Here is a 25123-nt window from a genome sequence, read left to right on the forward strand (position 1 = left end):
CACCTTTCATCAGCCGGCTTTTCCTATGATGGTTGCAGTCCGTCACTCCATGATCAAGTGAGCCAGTGCTCACAGTGACTCTGCCAAGTAATCGTGACTGTGCCTGTTTAGGTTGTCCCGGGCTTCAAGGTGGGATCTTACCCGTCGTTGGCTAACCAGCCTTCCATACTGGCTTATTGCAGGATGCCGTACCTGGGATACGATCAATCCCCACCTATATGGTGGTATAGATCGCAAAGTGGAGGGATGGAGACAGAGTCTTCAGCCGCATCTGCCTTATGCAGCCATGTGTGTGCTTAATGAATACACATCAGGGAGACTATAAAACAAAAGATAATTTATCAGAGTTAAAATTATTAAAGTGTTGCAACAGCATTAGTGGCATTTGAAGGTAAAGCCACGACTTCCGAATCCAATTTGACAACATAGCATGTATGACTCCTTCCCAGCAGATGTGGCGTCAATCCACCTATTGTCTTTAACCAGGGAGATGTGAAAGAAAACAAAAATCACAATATTAAAACTTGCATTTTCAATATTGGGCGACTCACTTCTGTCTTAACCGTTACTCAAAATCACAATTCTCTTCATAATCCCACCCGATTGCCTTTCACTATCTATTTAAATTGGACGACCTAATTAAACCTTTTATTCTACCTATTGATTGCATTTAGTGTTTTCCACATTTTGATTCACTACTATACCAAACCCAAACCCTCTATGTTGATCTTAACTAGTTTATTCAACACTGAATTGATACATTGTTTCCATTTACTAATTAACCATGTTGTTTTATCTGAAGTATGCTTGTGTATCCCCTTGTGTATCCCATCACTCTGAGTAGGAGAGGATTCTCCCCTACCTTGGCAGCCCTGACACACACACGAGAACAGGCTCACACACACATCCTTTCTTATTTTATTTTGCTTATTTATTTTAAATGACATTTTGTCATTGTGGATAACCTAAATTAGAAATTTGGATAACGTTTTATCATACTTATTTGGTCTAATTTTTAAGTATTGCCGATTGTTTTTTCTAAATTATAAGATAACTTTTAATAAATTGTCTATTACTTATCATAATCTCGATGGAAATATTTTATTAGGGGTCCAAGCCAACAGGTTGGATCCCTATTGTTTTTGTAAGGATTTTTCTTATTAGGGGTCCAAGCCAACAGGTTGGATCCCTATTGTTTTTGTAAGGATTTTTATTAGGGGTCCAAGCCAACAGGTTGGATCCCTATTGTTTTTGTAAGGATTATTAGGGGTCCAAGCCAACAGGATTGGATCCCTATTGTTTTTGTAAGGATTTTTAGGGGTCCAAGCCAACAGGTTGGATCCCTATTGTTTTTGTAAGGTTTTTTTTTCCTATTATTATTATTTTTCCCCCCTAGAAGTGGGTCCACAGCCCTAACCGTAAATGGTGCCGACACGCCAATTGCATGACTAGATCCAGGTCCCTGAGTTCTAGGCAGACGACAAAATCCAGACACGCCGGCCACTAGGTGGCGCTATACCAAGGAAAGACGCGTTTGGGGCTATAACTCCCACACCGAACCTCCCACAGTCAAAAACTTGTACCCACATATGCACTGGAGTCTGCTGCATCTTTTGGCATAGGCCACGCCCATTTGCGTCTATAATTTTTTTTCGCAAAATCGCGAAAACCTCAAAACTGCCTTTTCCCTACTCCTCCCACATTTCTTGACCAATCAACACCAAACTTTGCACACGACATCTTCAGACGCACGCCCAAAGAATGCATGAAACACTTTTTTGATGCGACCTTTGACGACGGAACGGTAGCGTTTTGAATATTGGTTTATTAGCTAAATTAGACGTGGAATATCAAAAATCCAAAGAAATCCAAAATTAGGCATCGGATCGAGTCCAAATTGTACACACATGTTGGTGCTAACCTTAATGTCGGTCGATAAAAAAATCGGAAAATTTCGCCATTAGGGGGCGCCATAAACGAGGAAATTGTATATCTTCTACAAAATTAGCCGCGAAAACGCTACACTGACTTCTCGCTACTCCTACCACAGTCAAATCCTTTGTATCCACAGGTTCAGGGTAGCGTTTGAACACATGCTTCGCGTTGTGCCGGCGAAACGCACATTTGCTGTCGCGTTGTGCCGGCGAAATGCACACTTCTTGGACCCCTGCATAACTGCTAGCAGTTCTAGTTAGGGGTCCAAGCCAACAGGTTGGATCCCTATTGTTTTTGTAAGGATTTTTCCTATTATACTTACCTCCCTAAAAGTGGGACCACAGCCCAAACCGTAAATGGTGCCGACACGCCAATTGCATGACTAGATCCAGATCTCTTCGGACTATGCAGACGACCAAATCCAGACCCGCCGGCCCCTAGGTGGCGCTATACCAAGGAATACGCGTTTGGGGCTTTAACTCCCACACCGAACCTCCCACATTCAAAACCTTGTACACACAGATTCACTGGAGTCTGCTGCATCTTTTGGCATAGGCCACGCCCATTTGCGTCTAGAATTTTTTTTCGCAAAATCGCGAAAACCGCAAAACTGTTTTTTCGCTACTCCTCCCACATTTCTCGACCAATCAACACCAAACTTTGCACACGGCATCTTCAGACGCACACGCAAAGAAACCCTTAGACAGTTTTTTGATCCGACTTTCGACGACGAAACGGTAGCGTTTTGAATATTGGTTTATTAGCTAAATTTGACGTGGAAAATCAAAAATCCCAAAAAAAAAAAAATTAGACATCGGATCGAGTCCACATTTGACACACATGTCGGGGCTAGCCTTAATGTCGTTCGATAAAAAATTCGGAAAATTTCGCCATTAGGGGGCGCAATAAACGAGGAAATTGTATATCTTCTACAAAATTTCGCCGCGAAAACGCTACACTGACTTCTCGCTACTCCTACCACAGTCAAATCCTTTGTATCCACAGGTTCAGGGTAGCGTTTTGAACACATGCTTTGCGTCGTGCCGGCGAAACGCACATTTCTTGTCGCGTTGTGCCGGCGAAATGCACACTTCTTGGACCCCTGCATAACTGCTTGCAGTTCTAGTTATTATTATTAGGGGTCCAAGCCAACAGGTTGGATCCCTATTGTTTTTGTAAGGATTATTATTCTTCCCCCCTTGAAAGTGATACTACAGCCCAAACCGTAAATGGTGCACACGCGCCAATTGCATGACTTGATCCAGAATCGGCACCGCTACTCAGATAACAAAATCCAGACACGCCGGCCCCTAGGTGGCGCTATACCAAAGAATACGCGTTTGGGGCTATAACTCCCACACCGAACCTCCCACAGTCAAAAACTTGTACCCACATATTCACTGGAGTCTGCTGCATCTTTTGGCATAGGCCACGCCCATTTGCGTCTATAATTTTTTTTCGCAAAATCGCGAAAACCGCAAAACTGTTTTTTCCCTACTCCTCCCACATTTCTTGACCAATCGACACCAAACTTTGCACACAACATCTTCAGACGCACCCGCAAAGAATGCACGAAACACTTTTTTGATGCGACCTTTGACGTCGAAACGGTAGCGTTTTGAATATTGGTTTATGAGCTAAATTAGACGTGGAATATCAAAAATCCAAAGAAATCCAAAATTAGACATCGGATCGAGTCCAAGTTTTACACGCATGTTGGTGTTAACCTTAATGTCGTTCGATAAAAAATTCGGAAAATTTCGCCATTAGGGGGCGCAATAAACGAGGAAATTGTATATCTTCTACAAAATTTCGCCGCGAAAACGCTACACTGACTTCTCGCCACTCCTACCACAGTCAAATCCTTTGTATCCACAGGTTCAGGGTAGCGTTTTGAACACATGCTTCGCGTTGTGCCGGCGAAACGCACATTTCTTGTCGCGTTGTGCCGGCGAAATGCACACTTCTTGGACCCCTGCATAACTGCTTGCAGTTCTAGTTATTATACTTCCCGCGCTAAAAGTGGGCCCACAGCCCAAACCGTAAATGGTGCCGACACGCCAATTGCATGACTAGATCCAGGTCCGGCACCGCTACTCAGATAATTAAATCCAGACACGCCGGCCACTAGGTGGCGCTATACCAAGGAAAGACGCGTTTGGGGCTATAACTCCCACACCGAACCTCCCACATTCAAAACCTTGTACACACATGTTCACTGGAGTCTGCTGCATCTTTTGGCATAGGCCACGCCCATTTGCGTCTAGAATTTTTTTTCGCAAAATCGCGAAAACCGCAAAACTGTTTTTTCCCTACTCCTCCCACATTTCTTGACCAATCGACACCAAACTTTGCACACGACATCTTCAGACGCACACGCAAAGAATGCATGAAACACTTTTTTGATCCGTCCTTCGATAACGAAACGGTAGCGTTTTGAATATTGGTTTATGAGCTAAATTAGACGTGGAATATCAAAAATCCAAAGAAATCCAAAATTAGACATCGGATCGAGTCCACATTTTACAAACATGTTGGTGCTAACCTTAATGTCGTTCGATAAAAATTTCGGAAAATTTCGCCATTAGGGGGCGCAATAAACGAGGAAATTGTATATCTTCTACAAAATTTCGCCGCGAAAACGCTAGACTGACTTCTCGCTACTCCTACCAAAGTCAAATCCTTTGTATCCACAGGTTCAGGGTAGCGTTTTGAACACATGCTTCGCGTTGTGCCGGCGAAACGCACATTTCTTGTCGCGTTGTGCCGGCGAAATGCACACTTCTTGGACCCCTGCATAACTGCTTGCAGTTCTAGTTATTATTATTAGGGGTCCAAGCCAACAGGTTGGATCCCTATTGTTTTTGTAAGGATTTTTCTTCCTATTATTATTATACTTACCCCCCTAAAAGTGGTACCACAGCCCAAACCGTAAATGGTGCACACACGCCAATTACATGACTAGATCCCGATCTCTTCGGACTACGCAGACGACAAAATCCAGACACGCCGGTCACTAGGTGGCGCTATACCAAGGAATACGCGTTTGGGGCTATAACTCCCACACCGAACCTCCCACAGTCAAAAACTTGTACGCACATATTCACTGGAGTCTGCCGCATCTTTTGGCATAGGCCACGCCCATTTGCGTCTATAATTTTTTTTCGCAAAATCGCGAAAACCGCAAAACTGTATTTTCCCTACTCCTCCCACATTTCTTGACCAATCGACACCAAACTTTGCACACGACATCTTCAGACACTCACGCAAAGAATGCATGAAACACTTTTTTGATCCGACCTTCGACGACGAAACGGTAGCATTTGGAATATTGGTTTATTAGCTAAATTAGACGTGGAATAGCAAAAATCCAAAGAAATCCAAAATGAGACATCGGATCGAGTCCAAATTTTACACACATGTTGGTGGTAACCTTATTGTCGTTCGATAAAAAATTCGGAAAAATTCGTCATTAGGGGGCGCAATAAACGAGGAAATTGTATATCTTCTAATTGGCCAAAGGAATGTTCTTCAAACTCAAGGGAAACCATCAAGGGGCAAACCCAAGTCTATATAGAAAATATGGCCAACAATTATTAATGTGGGCGGGAGTTATTTGGCAAAGGAAAATTGTCTTTGGGAAATTTAGCCACAAGGGGGCGCAAAAAAACGACGAAATAATATATCTCCCACCTGGCCAATGGAATGTTCTGAAAACGCGTTTTAGGCTATAACTCCCACACCGAAGCTCCCACAGTCAAAACCTTTATATCCACATGTTGTTCACGGTAGCGTTTTGAATACTTGCTTCGCGTTGTGCCGGCGAAACGCACATTTCTTGTCGCGTTGTGCCGGCGAAATGCACACTTCTTGGACCCCTGCATAACTGCTTGCAGTTCTAGTTATTATTATTCCAGCACTAAAAGTGTGCCCACACCCCAAACCGTAAATGGTGCGGACACGCGAATTGCATGACTAGATCCAGGTCTGTGATGTGTACGCAGACGACAAAATCCAGACATGCCGGCCACTAGGTGGCGCTATACCAAGGAATACGCGTTTGGGGCTATAACTCCCACACCGAACCTTCCACAGTCAAAAACTTGTACCCACATATTCACTGGAGTCTGCTGCATCTTTTGACATAGGCCACGCCCATTTGCGTCCATAATTTTTTTTCGCAAAATCGCGAAAACCGCAAAACTGTTTTTTCCCTACTCCTCCCACATTTCTTGACCAATCGACACCAAACTTTGCACACGGCATCTTCAGACGCACACGCAAAGATGCATTGATCACTTTTTTGATCCGACCTTCGACGACGAAACGGTAGCGTTTTGAATATTGGTTTATTAGCTAAATTAGACGTGGAATAGCAAAAATCCAAAGAAATCCAAAATGAGACATCGGATCGAGTCCAAATTTTACACACATGTTGGTACTAACCTTAATGTCGTTCGATAAAAATTTCGGAAAAATTCGCCATTAGGGGGCGCAATAAACGAGGAAATTGTATATCTTCTAATTGGCAGAAGGAATGTTCTTCAAACTCAAGGGAAACCATCAAGGGGCAAACCCGAGTCTATATAGAAAATATGGCCAAGAATTATTAATGTGGGCGGGAGTTATTTGGCAAAGGAAAATTGTCTTTGGAAAATTTCGCCACAGGGCGGCGCCAAAAAACCACGACATTGTCTATCTCCTATTTGGCCAATGTTCTGAAAACGCGTTTTAGGCTATAACTCCCACACCAAAGCTCCCACAGTCAAAACCTTTATATCCACATGTTGTTCACGGTAGCGTTTTTAATACTTGCTTCGCGTTGTGCCGGCGAAATGCACATTTCTTGTCGCGTTGTGCCGGCGAAATGCACACTTCTTGGACCCCTGCATAACTGCTTGCAGTTCTAGTTATTATTATTATTATTATTCCAGCACTAAAAGTGTGCCCACACCCCAAACCGTAAATGGTGCGGACACGCGAATTGCATGACTAGATCCAGGTCTGTGATGTGTACGCAGACGACAAAATCCAGACATGCCGGCCACTAGGTGGCGCTATACCAAGGAATACGCGTTTGGGGCTATAACTCCCACACCGAACCTTCCACAGTCAAAAACTTGTACCCACATATTCACTGGAGTCTGCTGCATCTTTTGACATAGGCCACGCCCATTTGCGTCCATAATTTTTTTTCGCAAAATCGCGAAAACCGCAAAACTGTTTTTTCCCTACTCCTCCCACATTTCTTGACCAATCGACACCAAACTTTGCACACGGCATCTTCAGACGCACACGCAAAGATGCATTGATCACTTTTTTGATCCGACCTTCGACGACGAAACGGTAGCGTTTTGAATATTGGTTTATTAGCTAAATTAGACGTGGAATAGCAAAAATCCAAAGAAATCCAAAATGAGACATCGGATCGAGTCCAAATTTTACACACATGTTGGTACTAACCTTAATGTCGTTCGATAAAAATTTCGGAAAAATTCGCCATTAGGGGGCGCAATAAACGAGGAAATTGTATATCTTCTAATTGGCAGAAGGAATGTTCTTCAAACTCAAGGGAAACCATCAAGGGGCAAACCCGAGTCTATATAGAAAATATGGCCAAGAATTATTAATGTGGGCGGGAGTTATTTGGCAAAGGAAAATTGTCTTTGGAAAATTTCGCCACAGGGCGGCGCCAAAAAACCACGACATTGTCTATCTCCTATTTGGCCAATGTTCTGAAAACGCGTTTTAGGCTATAACTCCCACACCAAAGCTCCCACAGTCAAAACCTTTATATCCACATGTTGTTCACGGTAGCGTTTTTAATACTTGCTTCGCGTTGTGCCGGCGAAATGCACATTTCTTGTCGCGTTGTGCCGGCGAAATGCACACTTCTTGGACCCCTGCATAACTGCTTGCAGTTCTAGTTATTATTAGGGGTCCAAGCCAACAGGTTGGATCCCTATTGTTTTTGTAAGGATTTTTTTTATTATTATTATTCCCCCCTAGAAGTGGGCCCACAGCCCAAACCGTAAATGGTGACGACACGCCAATTGCATGACTAGATCCAGGTCCCTGAGTTCTAGGCAGACGACAAAATCCAGGCACGCCGGCCACTAGGTGGCGCTATACCAAGGAATACGCGTTTGGGGCTATAACTCCCGCACCGAACCTCCCACAGTCAAAAACTTGTACGCACATATCCACTGGAGTCTGCTGCATCTTTTGGCATAGGCCACGCCCATTTGCGTCTGGAATTTTTTTTCGCAAAATCGCGAAAACCGCAAAACTGTTTTGTCGCTACTCGTCACACATTTCTTGACCAATCGACACCAAACTGTGCACACGGCATCTTCAGACGCACACGCAAAGAATGCATGAAACACTTTTTTGATCCGACCTTCGACGACGAAACGGTAGCGTTTTGAGTATTGGTTTATTAGCTAAATTAGACGTGGAAAAATCAAAAATCCAAAGAAATCCAAAATTAGACATCGGAACAAGTCCAAATTATACACACATGTTGGTGCTAACCTTAATGTCGTTTGATAAAAATTCCGGAATTTTTCGCCATTAGGGGGCGCAATAAACGAGGAAATTGTATATCTTTTAATTGGCCTGAGGAATGTTCTTCAAACCCGAGGGAAACCATCAAGGGGCAATCCCGAGTCGATATAGAAAATATGGCCAAGAAATATTAATGTGGGTGGGAGTTATTTGAAAAAGGAAAATTGTCTTTGGAAAATTTCGCCACAGGGCGGCGCCAAAAAACGACGACATTGTCTATCTCCTATTTGGCCAATGTTCTGAAAACGCGTTTTAGGCTTTAACTCCCACACCGAAGCTCCCACAGTCAAAACCTTTATATCCACATGTTGTTCACGGTAGCGTTTTGAATACTTGCTTCGCGTTGTGCCGGCGAAACGCACATTTCTTGTCGCGTTGTGCCGGCGAAATGCACACTTCTTGGACCCCTGCATAACTGCTTGCAGTTCTAGTTATACTTCCCGCGCTAAAAGTGGGCCCACAGCCCAAACCGTAAATGGTGCACACGCGCCAATTACATGACTAGAACCAGGTCCGGCACCGCTACTCAGATAACCAAATCCAGACATGCCGGCCACTAGGTGGCGCTATACCAAGGAGAAACACGTTTGGGGCAATAGCTCCCACACCGAACCTCCCAGAGTCCAAAAACTTGTACACACAGATGCACTGGAGTCTGCTGCATCTTTTGGCCTAGGCCACGCCCATTTGCGTCTAGAATTTTTTTTCGCTAAATCGCAAAGACCGCAAAACTGTTTTTTCGCTACTCCTCCCACATTTCTCGACCAATCAACACCAAACTTTGCACACGACATCTTCAGACGCACACGCAAAGAATGCACGAAACACTTTTTTGATGCGACCTTTGACGACGAAACGGTAGCGTTTTGAATATTGGTTTATTAGCTAAATTAGACGTGGAATATCAAAAATCCAAAGAAATCCAAAATTAGACATCGGATCAAGCCCAAATTGTACACACATGTTGGTGTTAACCTTAACGTCGTTCGATAAAAAATTCGGAAAAATTCGCCATTAGGGGGCGCAATAAACGAAGAAATTGTATATCGTCTGCAAAATTTCGCCGCGAAAACGCTACACTGACTTCTCGCTACTCCTACCACAGTCAAATCCTTTGTATCCACAGGTTCAGGGTAGCGTTTTCAACACATGCTTCGCGTTGTGCCGGCGAAACGCACATTTCTTGTCGCGTTGTGCCGGCGAAATGCACACTTCTTGGACCCCTGCATAACTGCTTGCAGTTCTAGTTATACTTCCCGCGCTAAAAGTGGGCCCACAGCCCAAACCGTAAATGGTGCCGACACGCCAATTGCATGACTAGATCCAGGTCCGGCACCGCTACTCAGATAACAAAATCCAGACACGCCGGCCACTAGGTGGCGCTATACCAAGGAAAGACGCGTTTGGGGCTATAACTCCCACACCGAACCTCCCACATGCAAAACCTTGTACACACATATTCACTGGAGTCTGCTGCATCTTTTGGCATAGGCCACGCCCATTTGCGTCTAAATTTTTTTTTCGCAAAATCGCGAAAACGGCAAAACTGTTTTTTCCCTACTCCTCCCACATTTCTTGACCAATCGACACCAAACCTTGCACACGACATCTTCAGACGCACACGCAAAGAATGCATGAAACACTTTTTTGATCCGTCCTTCGATAACGAAACGGTAGCGTTTTGAATATTGGTTTATTAGCTAAATTAGACGTGGAATATCAAAAATCCAAAGAAATCCAAAATTAGAAATCGGATCGAGTCCAAATTTTACACACATGTTGGTGCTAACCTTAATGTCGTTCGATAAAAATTTCGGAAAATTTCGCCATTAGGGGGCGCAATAAACGAGGAAATTGTATATCTTCTAATTGGCAGAAGGAATGTTCTTCAAACGCAAGGGAAACCATCAAGGGGCAAACCCGAGTCTATATAGAAAATATGGCCAAGAATTATTAATGTGGGCGGGAGTTATATGGCAAAGGAAAATTGTCTTTGGAAAATTTCGCCACAGGGCGGCGCCAAAAAACGACGACATTGTCTATCTCCTATTTGGCCAATGTTCTGAAAACGCGTTTTAGGCTATAACTCCCACACCGAAGCTCCCACAGTCAAAACCTTTATATCCACATGTTGTTCACGGTAGCGTTTTGAATACTTGCTTCGCGTTGTGCCGGCGAAACGCACATTTCTTGTCGCGTTGTGCCGGCGAAATGCACACTTCTTGGACCCCTGCATAACTGCTTGCAGTTCTAGTTATTATTATTCCGACGTGCATATCCTAAAAGTGTGCCCACAGCCCAAACCGTAAATGGTGCCGACACGCCAATTGCATGACTAGATCCAGGTCCCTGAGTTCTAAGCAGACGACAAAATCCAGACACGCCGAACACTAGGTGGCGCTATACCAAGGGAAAACGCGTTTGGGGCTATAACTCCCACACCGAACCTCCCACAGTCAAAAACTTGTACCCACATATTCACTGGAGTCTGCTGCATCTTTTGGCATAGGCCACGCCCATTTGCGTCCATAATTTTTTTTCGCAAAATCGCGAAAACCGCAAAACTGTTTTTTCGCTACTCCTCCCACATTTCCCGACCAATTGACACAAAACTTTGCACACGACATCTTCAGACGCACACGCAAAGAATGCACGAAACACTTTTTTGATGCGACCTTTGACGACGAAACGGTAGCATTTTGAATATTGGTTTATGAGCTAAATTAGACGTGGAAAATCAATAATCCAAAGAAATCCAAAATTAGACATCGGAACGAGTCCAAATTTTACACACATGTTGGTGCTAACCTTAACGGCGTTCGATAAAAAATTCGGAAAATTACGCCCTCAGGGGGCGCAATAAACGAGGAAATTGTATATCTTCTAATTGGCCAAAGGAATGTTCTTCAAACTCAAGGGAAACCATCAAGGGGCAAACCCGAGCCTATATAGAAAATATGGCCAAGAATTATTAATTTGGGCGGGAGTTATTTGGCAAAGGATAATTCTCTTTGGAAAATTTCGCCACAGGGCGGCGCCAAAAAACGACGACATTGTCTATCTCCTATTTGGCCATGGAATGTTCTGAAAACGCGTTTTAGGCTATAACTCCCACACCGAAGCTCCCACAGTCAAAACCTTTATATCCACATGTTGTTCACGGTAGCGTTTTGAATACTTGCTTCGCGTTGTGCCGGCGAAATGCACATTTCTTGTCGCGTTGTGCCGGCGAAATGCACACTTCTTGGACCCCTGCATAACTGCTTGCAGTTCTAGTTATTATTATTATTCCCAACTAGAAGTGGTACCACAGCCCAGACCGTAAATGGTGCCGACACGCCAATTGCATGAATAGATCCAGGTCCCTGAAGACTATGCAGACGACAAAATCCAGGCATGCCGGCCACTAGGTGGCGCTATACCAAGGAATACGCGTTTGAGGCTATAACTCCCACACCGAACCTCCCACATTCAAAACCTTGTACACACAGATTCACTGGAGTCTGCTGCATCTTTTGGCATAGGCCACGCCCATTTGCGTCAATAATTTTTTTTCGCAAAATCGCAAAAACCGCAAAACAGTTTTTTCCCTACTCTTCCCACATTTCTTGACCAATCGACACCAAACTTTGCACACGATATCTTCAGACGCACACGCAAAGAATGCACGAAACACTTTTTTGATGCGACCTTTGACGACGAAACGGTAGCGTTTTGAATATTGGTTTATTAGCTAAATTAGACGTGGAATATCAAAAATCCAAAGAAATCCAAAATTAGACATCGGATCGAGTCCACATTTTAGAAACATGTTGGTGCTAACCTTAATGTCGTTCGATAAAAATTTCGGAAAATTTCGCCATTAGGGGGCGCAATAAACGAGGAAATTGTATATCTTTTAATTGGCCTGAGGAATGTTCTTCAAACCCGAGGGAAACCATCAAGGGGCAATCCCGAGTCTATATAGAAAATATGGCCAAGAAATATTAATGTGGGCGGGAGTTATTTGAAAAAGGAAAATTGTCTTTGGAAAATTTCGCCACAGGGCGGCGCCAAAAAACGACGACATTGTCTATCTCCTATTTGGCCAATGGAATGTTCTGAAAACGCGTTTTAGGCTATAACTCCCACACCGAACCTCCCACAGTCAAAACCTTTATATCCACATGTTGTTCACGGTAGCGTTTTGAATACTTGCTTCGCGTTGTGCCGGCGAAATGCACATTTCTTGTCGCGTTGTGCCGGCGAAATGCACACTTCTTGGACCCCTGCATAACTGCTTGCAGTTCTAGTTTGTGTTGTTATCTCGGCCCCTAGACCTCGTCAGGCCCAAGCACCAAAATAAAATCCACCTATCCACGCAGAATCCATGGGTTGGGTCTGCTCCTCCTTTGATGAGTCACTCTACCCTGGCGCCATTGAACCCATTGACTCCTGTGGAGTGTGGTGTGCAGACAATTTTTTAACGCTAATTGCTCATGTTTTGGAGTCTAAATAATTATTCCTAAATCCTGTAATCACCATGTAACTTGCTCAGGGACACATCAACACTCAGCTAGGAGGAGATGGGGATCGAACTAGCAACCTTTCGGTTACAAGACACCCTCTACTTCCTGAGCTAAACAGACCCCCAGCCTCCTCTCCACTGATTTATTACCTCTGCGTCGGTCCGCGTCCGCCCTTTTTGCTTTCTTTGCATTCCTCTCCCTTCTCCAAACACCTTCTCCCTCTGATCCAACCCGTTGTCTCACCAGTGCTCTGTGTACCAAGATGTAATGATCTATACCACATGGTGTTCCGACGCGATGCAGAGTCTCCAAGAGCCACAGAATCACCAATCCCAGTGGTGGTTCTATGTTTTCTCTAAAACAGTGGACATAGGTTACATTCAGGAACCAAATACAGAGTACATCCAAGCACACAAATAATGTATTCAGTACAATGCACATTCAGTCACTTTCTCTCTGTTTTCTCTCTGTCCAACCCCCACCGGCGGGTTTTCCTCACCTACGTTCCTTCTCTCTAACTTTCTTTACCTCTCTTTACCTACTTCCTTTGCTTTCACAAATCTCCATAACCATTTTCACTTTCAGTAATCCTTTCCTTTCCTTTCTGGTTTATTCGTTTTTGGACACACTCCAAAACTAGATTATTAATCTTAAAAGACCATTGAAAGATATCATTCTCCCAAAGAAAATTCCAACCGGAAAGCCTTCTCCAATCTCATCGCCACTTCTCGTTGCCAATCCACACACTCTTCCTCTTCTCTGTCTCACTCTTCACAAATCACTTCATCTGACCCCTCTAACTCAACTCAATGTAACTCTTTCTCACTCACTCACTCACTCACTCACTCACTCACTCACTCACTCACTCACTCACTCACTCACTCACTCACTTACTCCTCACTCATTCGCTCACATATACAACTTAAAATAAGAATGGAGCTATACCTATGACTTGGAGCTGTCATAGGTATTAACTGCGTGTGTTCCGAGAATCCTAAAGTTTTGGTGAATTTTCCTGCCATGGGGAGGTGAGAGGCATAATTTGGACCTACGCAAGTGTTAGTGGCTCCAGTGTGGGCCATCATTGGCATGCCTCTATAATTTATCAGAACCTGCAGTATCGGTTCCTCATCAGCTTGTTTTGTGATTGCTACAAGCTGACCCTCCCCCTGTGGATTCTCAGGGCACCCCTAGTATCCCTGTCCCATAAAGGGACCTGCCTGGTAGCTACCTCCTTGTTCCTGCCTTCCCTGATAGCTGTTACCCTGTCCTTGCTGTGGTGGATAGGGGTTAGCCAAACAATTCCTCCTAATATGTCCTTCCATGTTGCACCCATAACATATTAAAGGACCTCTGCGTTGTCCTTGGGATCCTTGTTGTTGATTGTTTCTAAACTGTCCTTGGTGTCCTTGTTGTAAATTGTTTATATACTGACCTTTGGGCCCCTTATTCTGATTCTGCCTGTTTCCATTTGTTGGGTTCCCAGTATTATGTAGGTGTATCTGAATGGTGTATATGAATGGTGGAGTGGGTGACCATTGGCTCTGAGGCTGTTGTACTGGGGTAGAGAATGCCTGTTAAGGAGGTTGGGTTTGTGGTGCGCCCTGCTGGACGGCTTGCAATATTGTTTCAACAGGCTCTGAAACAACCGCCTGTTTCTTCTTCTCTTTCTCTCTTCTTGTGAGTTCTTCCAACTGAAGCTGAGATAGCTTCCTCTGCACCTCTTTGCTTTGTTCCTGTATTTTGTGTTTATTTTGCCGATATTTCTCCACTGCATGAACCACATGGTCGCAGAAGTCTCTATGTGGTTTATTTGTAACCAGTCCAACCACATCATCTAGCTTAACTTTGATTGGGCTAGGTAGAATCTCTATCACAGAGTTTCTAAACATGACAGAGAACACCGGATGGATCTCAGGATCCTCATCCGTCTCCATGCGCCATCTGTCTACTTGGGCCTGCAGGTAGGATGCAGGATTCTCTGTGTCGTTGATAGGGAGGCCTCTCATATTTTTATGATCGATATGGGTCGGGAACTCCCTTCTGAGTGTGGTCCACATCGCCACTCTGTAGCAATCAAGCGTAGTCCCATCATACATTCCGTCCATTATATCCAACCCTCCATTCCTCAGTACAGACTCCATCTTAGATAACCCCAATACTCTTGCCAACAGAGCTTTCAGGTCCCCCACTGCAATTAACTTTCCCACTGTGAGTTCCTCAAATGTTCTAACCCATTTTGATGCCCCGTTATGTATGTTGGGGAGTTTAGAAATGACTCCCTCCAGGTCCTGTGAACCCCACGGTTGATATTGGACCTGTTGTCCTTTGACTAGAATGGGATAATTACCTGGGAGGGTGTCGGGTGCCTTTCTTCCCCTTCGTGCTCTCCTTAGTTTCCCCCGTGACTGGAGTACTAGGGGGCTTTGTATTGATGTACTGCTGCCTGACACCTCTGTGCCTGGGTCCCCACTGACCCTCCCTTGTGTGTTACATTTATTATCTCCTTCATCTAGTGTGACTTCCCCTTTAAATTCCACGTTGTCTGTTATCAGTGGATGCATGTTAGTTGGTTTGTACGGCGGTGGCTCAAGCTTCAGAGGCAAAGGTTGAGCCTCTTCTTCCTTTGTGATAATTTTTCTGGCCACTCGTTGTAATGCGCGCCACCTCTCTCCCTCCATTTCGAACAAAGCTAGCACTAACCTTTCCCTGTCTCTCATCTCTAAGGCCTTTTTACCACTTCTATTAGGTTTGTAGTTCCTTATTACTACCTCCATGTCCCTACACATTATTGGATCAAAGGTCCCTCCCATGGGCCATATCGTGCCTGTTTTAGCTGTTCCTTTCTCCCATTTCTCCCACGATTTAAATACAGACAATAAACCGATTCATACAATTTTAATATTATATTGAAAAATGTCCGAATTGTTTGCAATTAATTACAAAGAAAAAGGTTGACCGAGCGTAGAAACTGGCCTTTTGGTTAAAACATCAACATTCGGATGGATAATCAATCGACCAGAATTTCAAACAAGAACCTATTGCCACACAGCACCAAGATCAGAGTTACAGACTGGCCCTTTCATTTCACATCAAACTCATTCAAACGGAACGTCAAACTACAAGCCCATTCTTTTAAAATAATGGCTGAATACATAACCATTCGAACAGATCAAGAACAAACAAGAAACTTCTCAAAACACCAAGATCAGGATTAGCTAATCACCTGAAGCGGTATCCCAACCAAGAGACTTATCTATTCAAAAAGTGCGAGAAGCCTGTTTTCTCAAAATAGCAAGATCGGAATCAGAAATTCACCATCATTGGTGCAGGATCTGCAGGTCAACTGCACTAAGATGAGTATTTAAAATTCACTAGTCAGCATCCCAAGAAAGCTCCTCAAATAAAAACGACTGAATTCATTCCCAACTGACAACTCAACTCCAAATAGGATACTGTCAGAAAAATCCTACAGGTCTGTTTCGTTTGACCTGCGGGCCTGCTGGCCCTGTCCTTGTTAGAACTTTCCACTAATTCGTTCCTCCACAAGACAGTCACAGGACTTACAGTATGCCTATTTAACCAAAACACCAAAACACCAAATAACAACAACTCGTATCAAAATAGGGAGCCACAAAGCGTCTTGGTAATTTAGAACCACAGACGCGCGTATGGCCCATGTGCGCGCGCACGTCAATCTCTCCCGGAGCCCCCGTATCTCTCACTCGCTCATTTATCTATAATTTTGGTTCGTTTGATCGAAGAGACACTTTACCTGCTGCTGAGCGTTTCAGACGGGGCAAGAACAGATCAAACGACTCTATCCTATGTATGGCAAGACAACTTACCCTTGAGCTCTGGTCGTATGATCCGTTCGCGTCCCGTCCTCTGGCCCGGCAGCTAGTGTCCCTATTTCCTCCTGGTCGTGACGCCAAATATATTGAAGATTAACCGAGATATAAAAAACTTAGACTAATTTAAGAGAGAGAGAGTAAAAGAAATCGAGGGGTCCGGAGCAAGAATTGAAAAAAGACTTTATCGTGAAGAACAACAACAACGATAACAGCCTGAGTAGGTCTATAGAGTCACTGCTCGAACATCGGTTTCAGCTTCTCCTTTATACACGCATACATACAAGAATTTCTTTGTCCCAATGGGGGTTTCCGCCCACGTCAATCTTCATCAATCATCAGTCTCAGAATATTATCAACAAAAGTGATTTTGGACACCAGTCTGAGGCCAGCATGCATTAACTCTGTAGTCAAAATAATCATAGGGCTGAAGGCTGAGGTCAACCTGCTCATGTGTCCCACCATCTGTTCTGAATCCAGGCTCTGTAGGTATCATGTGTCTTTCCAATATTAGATATACAGACCTCATAATAATGATAATTTTACCATAGAATATACTCCTTAATTTCTACCACACATTCTTACCAAGATGCCGCAGCCAAAAATCCTTGCACCAGTTCAAGCTTTTCTGGCCCCTCGACCACTAGAAGTAGTGGCGGTTGATTTTACAGTGTTGGAGCAAACCTCAGAAGGGCGAGAAAATGTCCTGGTTGTGACAGACGTATTCACAAAGTTTACCCAAGCATATCCTACTAAGGATCAGAAAGCTGACACAACAGTTAAAGTTTTGCTGAAGGAGTGGTTCATGAAATATGGGGTTCCAGAGAGACTTCATTCAGACCAAGGTAGGAATTTTGAGAGTTATAGCAGAGCTTTGAAGACTCTATGGGGTTAAAAAGACACGGACAACTCTTTACAGGCCAAAAGGAAACGCTCAGTCTGAAAGATACAACAGAACCCTGCATGATTTGCTGAGGACGCTTCCACCAGAGAAAAAAAGGCGTTGGCCACAGCACATTCCTGAACTAGTGTATGCCTACAATGTCACTCCTCATTCCTCTACAGGGTATTCGCCATATTTTCTGCTTTTTGGGGTGCAGCCACATCTCCCCGTAGATGCGTTAAAAGGACGTGAATGTGTTTCAGACAGGAAACAGGACTGGTTTACTGTTCATCAGGAGAGACTTAGACAGGCACATGAGAAAGCGAGAGTATACTCAGAGCAGAAGGTGGCTGAGAGAATCACACTGCAAAATGAGAAGGTGTATTGTCCTCCTGTTGACATTGGGCAGTCGGTTTTTCTACGTCACCGCCCTTTAGGTAGACACAAGATTCAAGACGCATGGGGTCCAACAGTCTACAAGATAGTTGACATCTGCGGTACCACACACACAGTTTAGCCTGTTGAGGGAGGTCCAGTTAAGAGGGTTCATAGGTCAGAGTTGCGTCCTTGTCCAAGACCGGTTCCAAAACCAAGAACTAAAGCTAGATTACTGTTGTCCTGACAGACCTGGACTACGCGGATGACATCAGCCTGCTCTCCAACAACGTGGAGCAAGCACAGGAACTCCTGAACAGAGTGGAGCTGGAGTGTGCCAAGGTTGGCCTTAGGCTAAATGCCAAGAAAACAAAGGTCATCACCTACAACATCTCACCGGAGCATCAACCGCTGACAACAACTGGTGGCACTGTGCTGAAGGAAGTCGAGGACTTCAAGTATCTGGGCTCATGGGTCAACTCAACCGAGCAGGACCTAAAGGTGAAGAAGGCACTCGCATGGAGGGCCCTGAACGGCATGACCTGTGTGTGGAACTCCAACCTCCCCCGTCAAATCAAACTCAGCTTCTTCAATGCAACGGTAGAGTCTGTTCTCCTCTACGGCAGCGAATGCTGGTCCCTGAAGCCAACCTTGCAGAAGTCTTTAGACCGGTGCTACACCATAATGCTGCTTGCAGTACTTAACATCAGCAAGAGTACACATGTTACCAACAGGATCCTGTATGAAGGAATACCAAGGGTGAGTGAGAAAGTAGCTGCCAGGAGAATGAGACTGGCAGGACACTGCCAAAGACACCAAGAGCTGCCAGCAAATTGGTACTGTGGGAACCAACCCATGGGCATCGGTCTCGAGGACGTCCTAGACTCACATTCGTGGATGTACTCAAGAAGGATGCAGGAGCGCAAAGTACCAATGAACTGGCCAGATGTATGGAGAATCGGGATGACTGGAAGCAACGATGGAGGGCTCGTCTGAGGACGACCTAGAGAGATAACCCAGCCTGTAGCCAAGGACATTCCAGAGTCACTTGGACCTGATTTCGTTGTTGTTGAAGAAGTTTTTCCTTCTCAGATTGTGCAACTGCCAAACTTGCCTCATGGTGCAGGAAAAGACAACGTTGATGTATCAGCTGCATCGGTATCTTCAGATGAGAGTGACTTTGAGGGATCTAAAGAAAGTTCTCCAGAGGTGAGAAATGTTGACACTGAAACAGAACATGTGGATAATGATGTGTATCCAAATAACAGTGATGACAGGGATGGTGAAAGCACCTCAAATGGGGACAGGCATACACTGCCAGACAATGATTGTGTACAAAGTAAGGCCTGTACACCTAGACCTGCCGTTAGAAAAGGCAAGAGGGCAACAACGGGGTCTCATTCTAACCCATTTCACCTTCCGAAGTCATCTTGTAATGCTGTATCAGTCAGCGCAGACAGCCAGGTTTGGACAAACTTGTGTACTGGTCTTTTCACATTTCTCTTCACAGCCGTTTTGTGTGGACTTTTTCGGTGAGCCTGTAAGTTCTGTAGTCACCGAGGACGTTGACTTGCTGCAGGGGAGTATGTAACCGGGTGGTACAGTCATATAGGATGTAGAACTTGGGAATGGGATTGCGGGTGGTTTGGCCGTCTGGTCGCAGGGTGGCAGTATTGAGTCTGACTATATAATGCTGCGGCCGGTGCATCCTCGTCCCTTCTTCCGGTTGTTAGCATCTTGACAGTGTTGGTCTTTGCCGTGAAGACAAGGTGTGTCTCCATTTTGGGCTAATGGAGTGGCCTATGGGCACATTCTGGCATTATAAGTCAATGTGTATATTATGTGTGAAGTGAATCATTTAATGTTTGCATTGTTGATTGGCCTGTTAATGTTTATAGTGGTGAAATGTGTATGGAACCAGTGTTATTTTGCATTTCCTGTTTAAAGTCATGCCACTGCCGTATTTTCTGCACTATTTTCTAAGCTATTATTTAACTGTATTTTTCTATTAGGCCTAGGAATTGTATTGTATTTGTTTTATTCCTTTCTTTATTAATCGAGCTGATGTAAATTGAAGTGCAACTTTTGAGCACAGTATAAATGATCTGTTAAAAATAATATATAACACTCTGACACAAAAAATCATTGTGTTCTAAAATAAATTAATGCTACAAGAAACCCCGAAAGTCATTGTGTCCTGTGTGGCATCTAATTCCACTGGCTACATCTGTGTCAAGAAAATATGTTTTCGCTTTACGGTGTTTGCAGATGCATTGATTTAAAAGTACAACTTATTACCGCTGTATCAGCTGTTCTTTCCCAAATAATTTAACCAACGTTATAATTTATCCTAAAACAAGATTTGGTTTTGGAAGGCTGGGATATAGCCTTCTTTGCTCAAGTTTATTATTGTTTGTACACAATCCACATCATCATCATAATATTTCAATTAGGCAAATCGTTGTGTGCGGGTTTGTATCGGTGCCAACTAGCAACAATGCATACGTTGGTGTAGAACAGGCATCTCCAAACGGCGGACCGCGGTCCGGGTCCGGACCAAGTGACGGTCCTATCCGGACCCATGACCAATTTAAAATAATAATAAAAAAAAATTAAAAGTCATTTTTTTTAAATATTATTAGTTTTTTTATGATTTCACTATACAAAGCATGATTATGTTAGTAAAATCATTTCTCACTGAAATACAAATTGAAAGGCAGAATAGTCTGTTGTACAGCATAAAAACAGCAAAAAGCAATGATCTTCACCGAGCGAAGATCATGCACTCACCGAACTCCCCCCCCCTCCCTCCGTCTGTCACGGCATGTGCGTAATAGCGTCTCTCAAAAAATAGCCAATCAAATTTTTTTTTCAAAGTTTACCGGAAGAGCGATTTCGAATGAGAAAATGGCTTGCTCGGAAAAAGGAAAGTTGACCCCGAAAACAGACTTTTTAAAGATGAATGGACTGACCAATACTTCATTGTTGTGTCTTTTATGTGTTGGAACCGTGGCGCTGATAAAAAAGCGGGAATATTAAGCGGCATTACGAATCCAAACACAGATCCTTCGAGGAAAAGTATCCCCAGAAGTCAGAAGTAAGAGTGTGGAAAATACCGAGCTGAGAGCTCAGTATGAGAGGTCTACGTGTGTCTTCACACACTCATTTACCGGCCAGCAACGTGCAAATGAATGCTCACTTAAGATTGCATGGATTTTGGGGCAACATAAAAAAACTTTCAGTGACACGACTGTTGTGAAGGAGTGCTTGAACGCTGCTGCCGAGACGTTACTTGAAGGTAAACAAAGGGATGAATTGTGTGAAAAAATAAAGCAAATCCCAATGTGAGCTGCAACGACAACCAGAAAATCCGAAATGTTATCAGATGACGCACTGTCACAGCTTCATGCGGCTGTTCAGAGTGACCCATCCTTAGCCATTGACTCGTCTTCAGATGTAACGGATATTGCCCAGCTTTTGGTTTATGTGCGATTGTTTCATCAAGACAAGAAAGAGATCTGTGAGGACCTGTTGGGTCTAACACCACTTGAGACACTGTTTTGCTTACTTGAAATTTAGGCCTAATGCACTTTGTGTTTATTTGAAGTGTAGGCCTAGTGTTCCTGTTCTGCTTGCTTCACATGTAGGCCTTATGCACTTTTTATGTTCGTTTGAATTGCAGGCCTAATGTACCTGTTTTGTTTACTTGAAATGTTAATATGCGTTACTTTGTATTGCTAGTTTTTCATGGTTAAAAGTAAGCTATTTGGAAATTGAAAATAAATACATCTGAAATTATAAGGTAATATGCCGTGTTGATTATATTTGACAAAAGAAGGCTATTAGGACGTGGTAGGTTCGGACCTTTCTTGGAAGGAATTTTTAGTAACTGGACCTTGGTGTAGAAAGTCAATTGCGCTCGGTGCAAGATAGGCCCCAGTGTGTCCTTATCACCGGGGCTTCACGCTCTCTCAACCACAATAAGATAGAGCCTAAGCTGTGGAGAATGAAAAGAGAGAGAGGGAGGGGGAGAGGGAGGGAGAGAGAGTGAGAGAGAGAGAGATAGCAGTGTTGGGGGCGGATTGAAGGGAAGGAAAGGGGGAAAGTGAATGTTTTCGTGTGCTGAGACAACATGGCTGAAAAAACAAAGATGAGAGAGAGAGAGACAAGAGTCTCAGTTACTGAGTGGCCAGCTATAGTACAGATTGGTGTGTCCATCTGTCTGTCTGTACATTGCAAAAAAAATTAACTGAGTGAGGAAAGACAAATAGATGTAAAGGTTACAGATAAAACAGAGTGGGCAAAAAACATTTTGTCCTGATATATTATTGATAATCTGGGAAATTCATTGGTCTGATGAATTGAAAGTAAGCGAGAATGACTCAGAGAGAGAGAGAGAGAGCAAGCAAGAGCGAGAGGCACCCTGCTGTAACAGAGCTTGGGGTGGGTGTGGCTGACTGACATGCCTGCAGTTTAGTCGTAGTAAAAGAGGGAGAACAGCTGGGGGAGGTGAAGAGAATGGCTGCATAAACAACTCCTCCTTACAACACTTTGGAGAGCCCCCACCCCCTCTAGCTCCAGGCCTCTGCTCCAACGTACCTCTTCATCTCCCTATCTCTCTCCTCCTCCTCATTGTGCTCCTCCCCCTCCTCATCTGTCTCCTCCCCCTCTCCCTCTCTCCGCCTGTCCAGAAAGAGGAGGAGGAGATATTGACTTCAGAGTGGAAGGAAAAGTTCAAACCAGACAGCCTGCTGAACAGAATAGAGCAGAGCTAACACACACACACACACACACACACACACACACACACACACACACACACACACACACACACACACACACACACACACACACACTCCTACATAGAGCAGGATTGCGAGAAGGAAACCTGGGGAGTTCTACAGAGCCGGGTAGGAATTATTGCATGGGTGCGTGTGTAAAAACACACACACACACACACACGCACGCACGCACACAGGCATCCATGCACGCATGCATGCTCACATAAACACATACACTTAAACAAACAAATTCACTCTTCACACATATTTAGACAAACACAGGCATGCTTGGACAAACAGAGGCACACACACACACAAACTAACACAGACAAACACACACACACACACATACAAACCCACATCGACAAACACTCAGACAAGCACACACACACACACACACACAAACACACATATGTATCATCACAAATTTGGGCCATACATTCATAGACAGTGAGGCATGGGAGTGTGCATTTGGCAGCTGTGTGACGCAGTTCAGATGACCTCACCTCCCATTTGTTTTATGGCACCTCAAAGCCAAGCTGGCCTCAAACACATGTCTTTCCTCTCTCCCACTCGCTCCTTGGATTCACTTCCCTCAGCAGTGCTGTTGCTAAATGTTGCTCAGCTTCGATGCCTTCAATCTGCTTGTGTGTTTTGTAAATGCAGTTTTTAGCGGTTTGTTGAATCCATTTCTGAACGATTATCAGGATGTTTGTTTTAGATCCTGCTATTTGGAGAACAGCACAAACCAATCAAGTATTTTCTAACTGATTTGATTTTCCTGATCGTTTTTTGGTTTGTTTATCCTTGGTAACAGGACTCTACCGAGGACTCTACTTGGATTATGTGTTGAGATACGTCAAGACTGATTGGCATTTGCAAGCCACAAGCCACATACTTCCACCTGAGAGGGAGAGCTAGAGAAAGAGGGAGATAGAGAGAGTGAGAGAGAGAGCTCTGCCTAGAAAGCAAAGACTTGCCCCTTTCCTGTCTCTCTGAATCATTGCGGAGCCGATAGCTGCCTTAAAAGGAAGGGAGAACGAGAGAAACCTCTGCCCCCCCCCCCCCCCCGCGCCCCCGACCCAATCCCAACGCTGCTCCTCTACCACAAGGGCCCCGGACCTCTCACCACCTGTACAAGGAGCCCCAGGAGGGCCCATGCCCAGGGTCCTGGTCTCTGTCGTTGCTGTGCCACCATCAGCCATGGAGGACGTGAGAACAGCCCTCCACCTCTCCACACCTCCTCCTTCTCCTGCCCCGGAGGGCGGGGAGACGGTGTGCGCCGCGCTGGCCCGCTACGAGGACACCCTGCGGGGCACCATCCGTGAGATCCACGGGGACGTGAGCGCCTTCAAGCTTGACGTAGAGCGGCGTCTTGAGGAGGCGGCGGACGCCCCGCTGGGCCGGGCGGTGGCCCAGCTCCAGCAGGAGAACCAGCAGCTGCGGGCCCAGCTGGACGCCCTCGCGCAGCAGGTGGAGCTGCTGTCGGGGATGACGTATGAGCATCAAGGTGTCTCCACCTGTTCCGACATCTACACCAACAACAGCCATCACAGCAACGACACTGGTAACCCCAGCCTAAACCACCACAACCGTCATCACGGCGACATTGGGCTGGACCTCCACCAGGAGGTAACAGAGGCGGTCCACGGGAAGGGCCAGGTCCAGTTCCCCTTCCAGGGCAGCATGTGTCCCAGGGGTCCGACCAGCTCCCTGCCACCTGGCTCCTCGTCATACCCAGAGCCCGTCTGCCCCCCACCGGGCCCCAGAGTGACCTCCAAGATGACCAGTGCTCCGGGCATCAGCGACTGCCCTGGTACCGCTCGCTTCTCCAGCAGGGCCACCTTCGCCCTGTACAGCAAGGCCAATGTAAGTGTTGTCCATCATCTGTTGACAGGTTTGAGCCTGTGCCTGTGCACTAGAACTGTGGATGTATCTGAGCAGAAACCGTTCACGGAACTAGAGTAATCGCATTTTGATCTGTTTGTCAATTCATAAAAAATACATGAAGTGTTACATAATATATATTTATATAATGCACACAGACAGGTTCCACGGGGGAGGCAAAATGGAGCATGATAGTGCTTTTTTTATTTTTGGTGTGGCCGGGTCTTGTGTTGTGATGTGCTCGGTTGTGTTTTGTTGTGGTGTGGGGTGGAATGTGTGGTTAAAAAGCCCAAGTCAGCCTTTTGGAACACTTCTTTGTCACACACATGAAATAGA

The 25123-nt window shown here is 44.8% G+C and overlaps 1 protein-coding gene across 6 annotated transcripts in view; it reads left to right on the forward strand.

The window, feature by feature from the left end:
* Nucleotides 1–25123, forward strand: part of smtnl (smoothelin, like) — a 122268-nt gene that overhangs the window by 20217 nt on the left and 76928 nt on the right. For 3 of the 6 annotated variants that reach the window (XM_030381620.1, XM_030381623.1, XM_030381625.1), the window contains exons 1-2: nt 22853–23029; nt 23718–24769. In XM_030381620.1, coding sequence (XP_030237480.1) covers nt 24059–24769 — 711 coding nt within the window. In that variant the 5' untranslated portion in view covers nt 22853–23029; nt 23718–24058. Of the gene's footprint in view, nt 1–22852; nt 23048–23717; nt 24770–25123 lie in introns of those variants that run through there. The other 3 variants (XM_030381621.1, XM_030381624.1, XM_030381622.1) reach the window with 3 other exon arrangements.

Source organism: Gadus morhua, chromosome 16 (genome assembly GCF_902167405.1).
Source record: "Gadus morhua chromosome 16, gadMor3.0, whole genome shotgun sequence".
NCBI lineage: Eukaryota > Metazoa > Chordata > Actinopteri > Gadiformes > Gadidae > Gadus > Gadus morhua.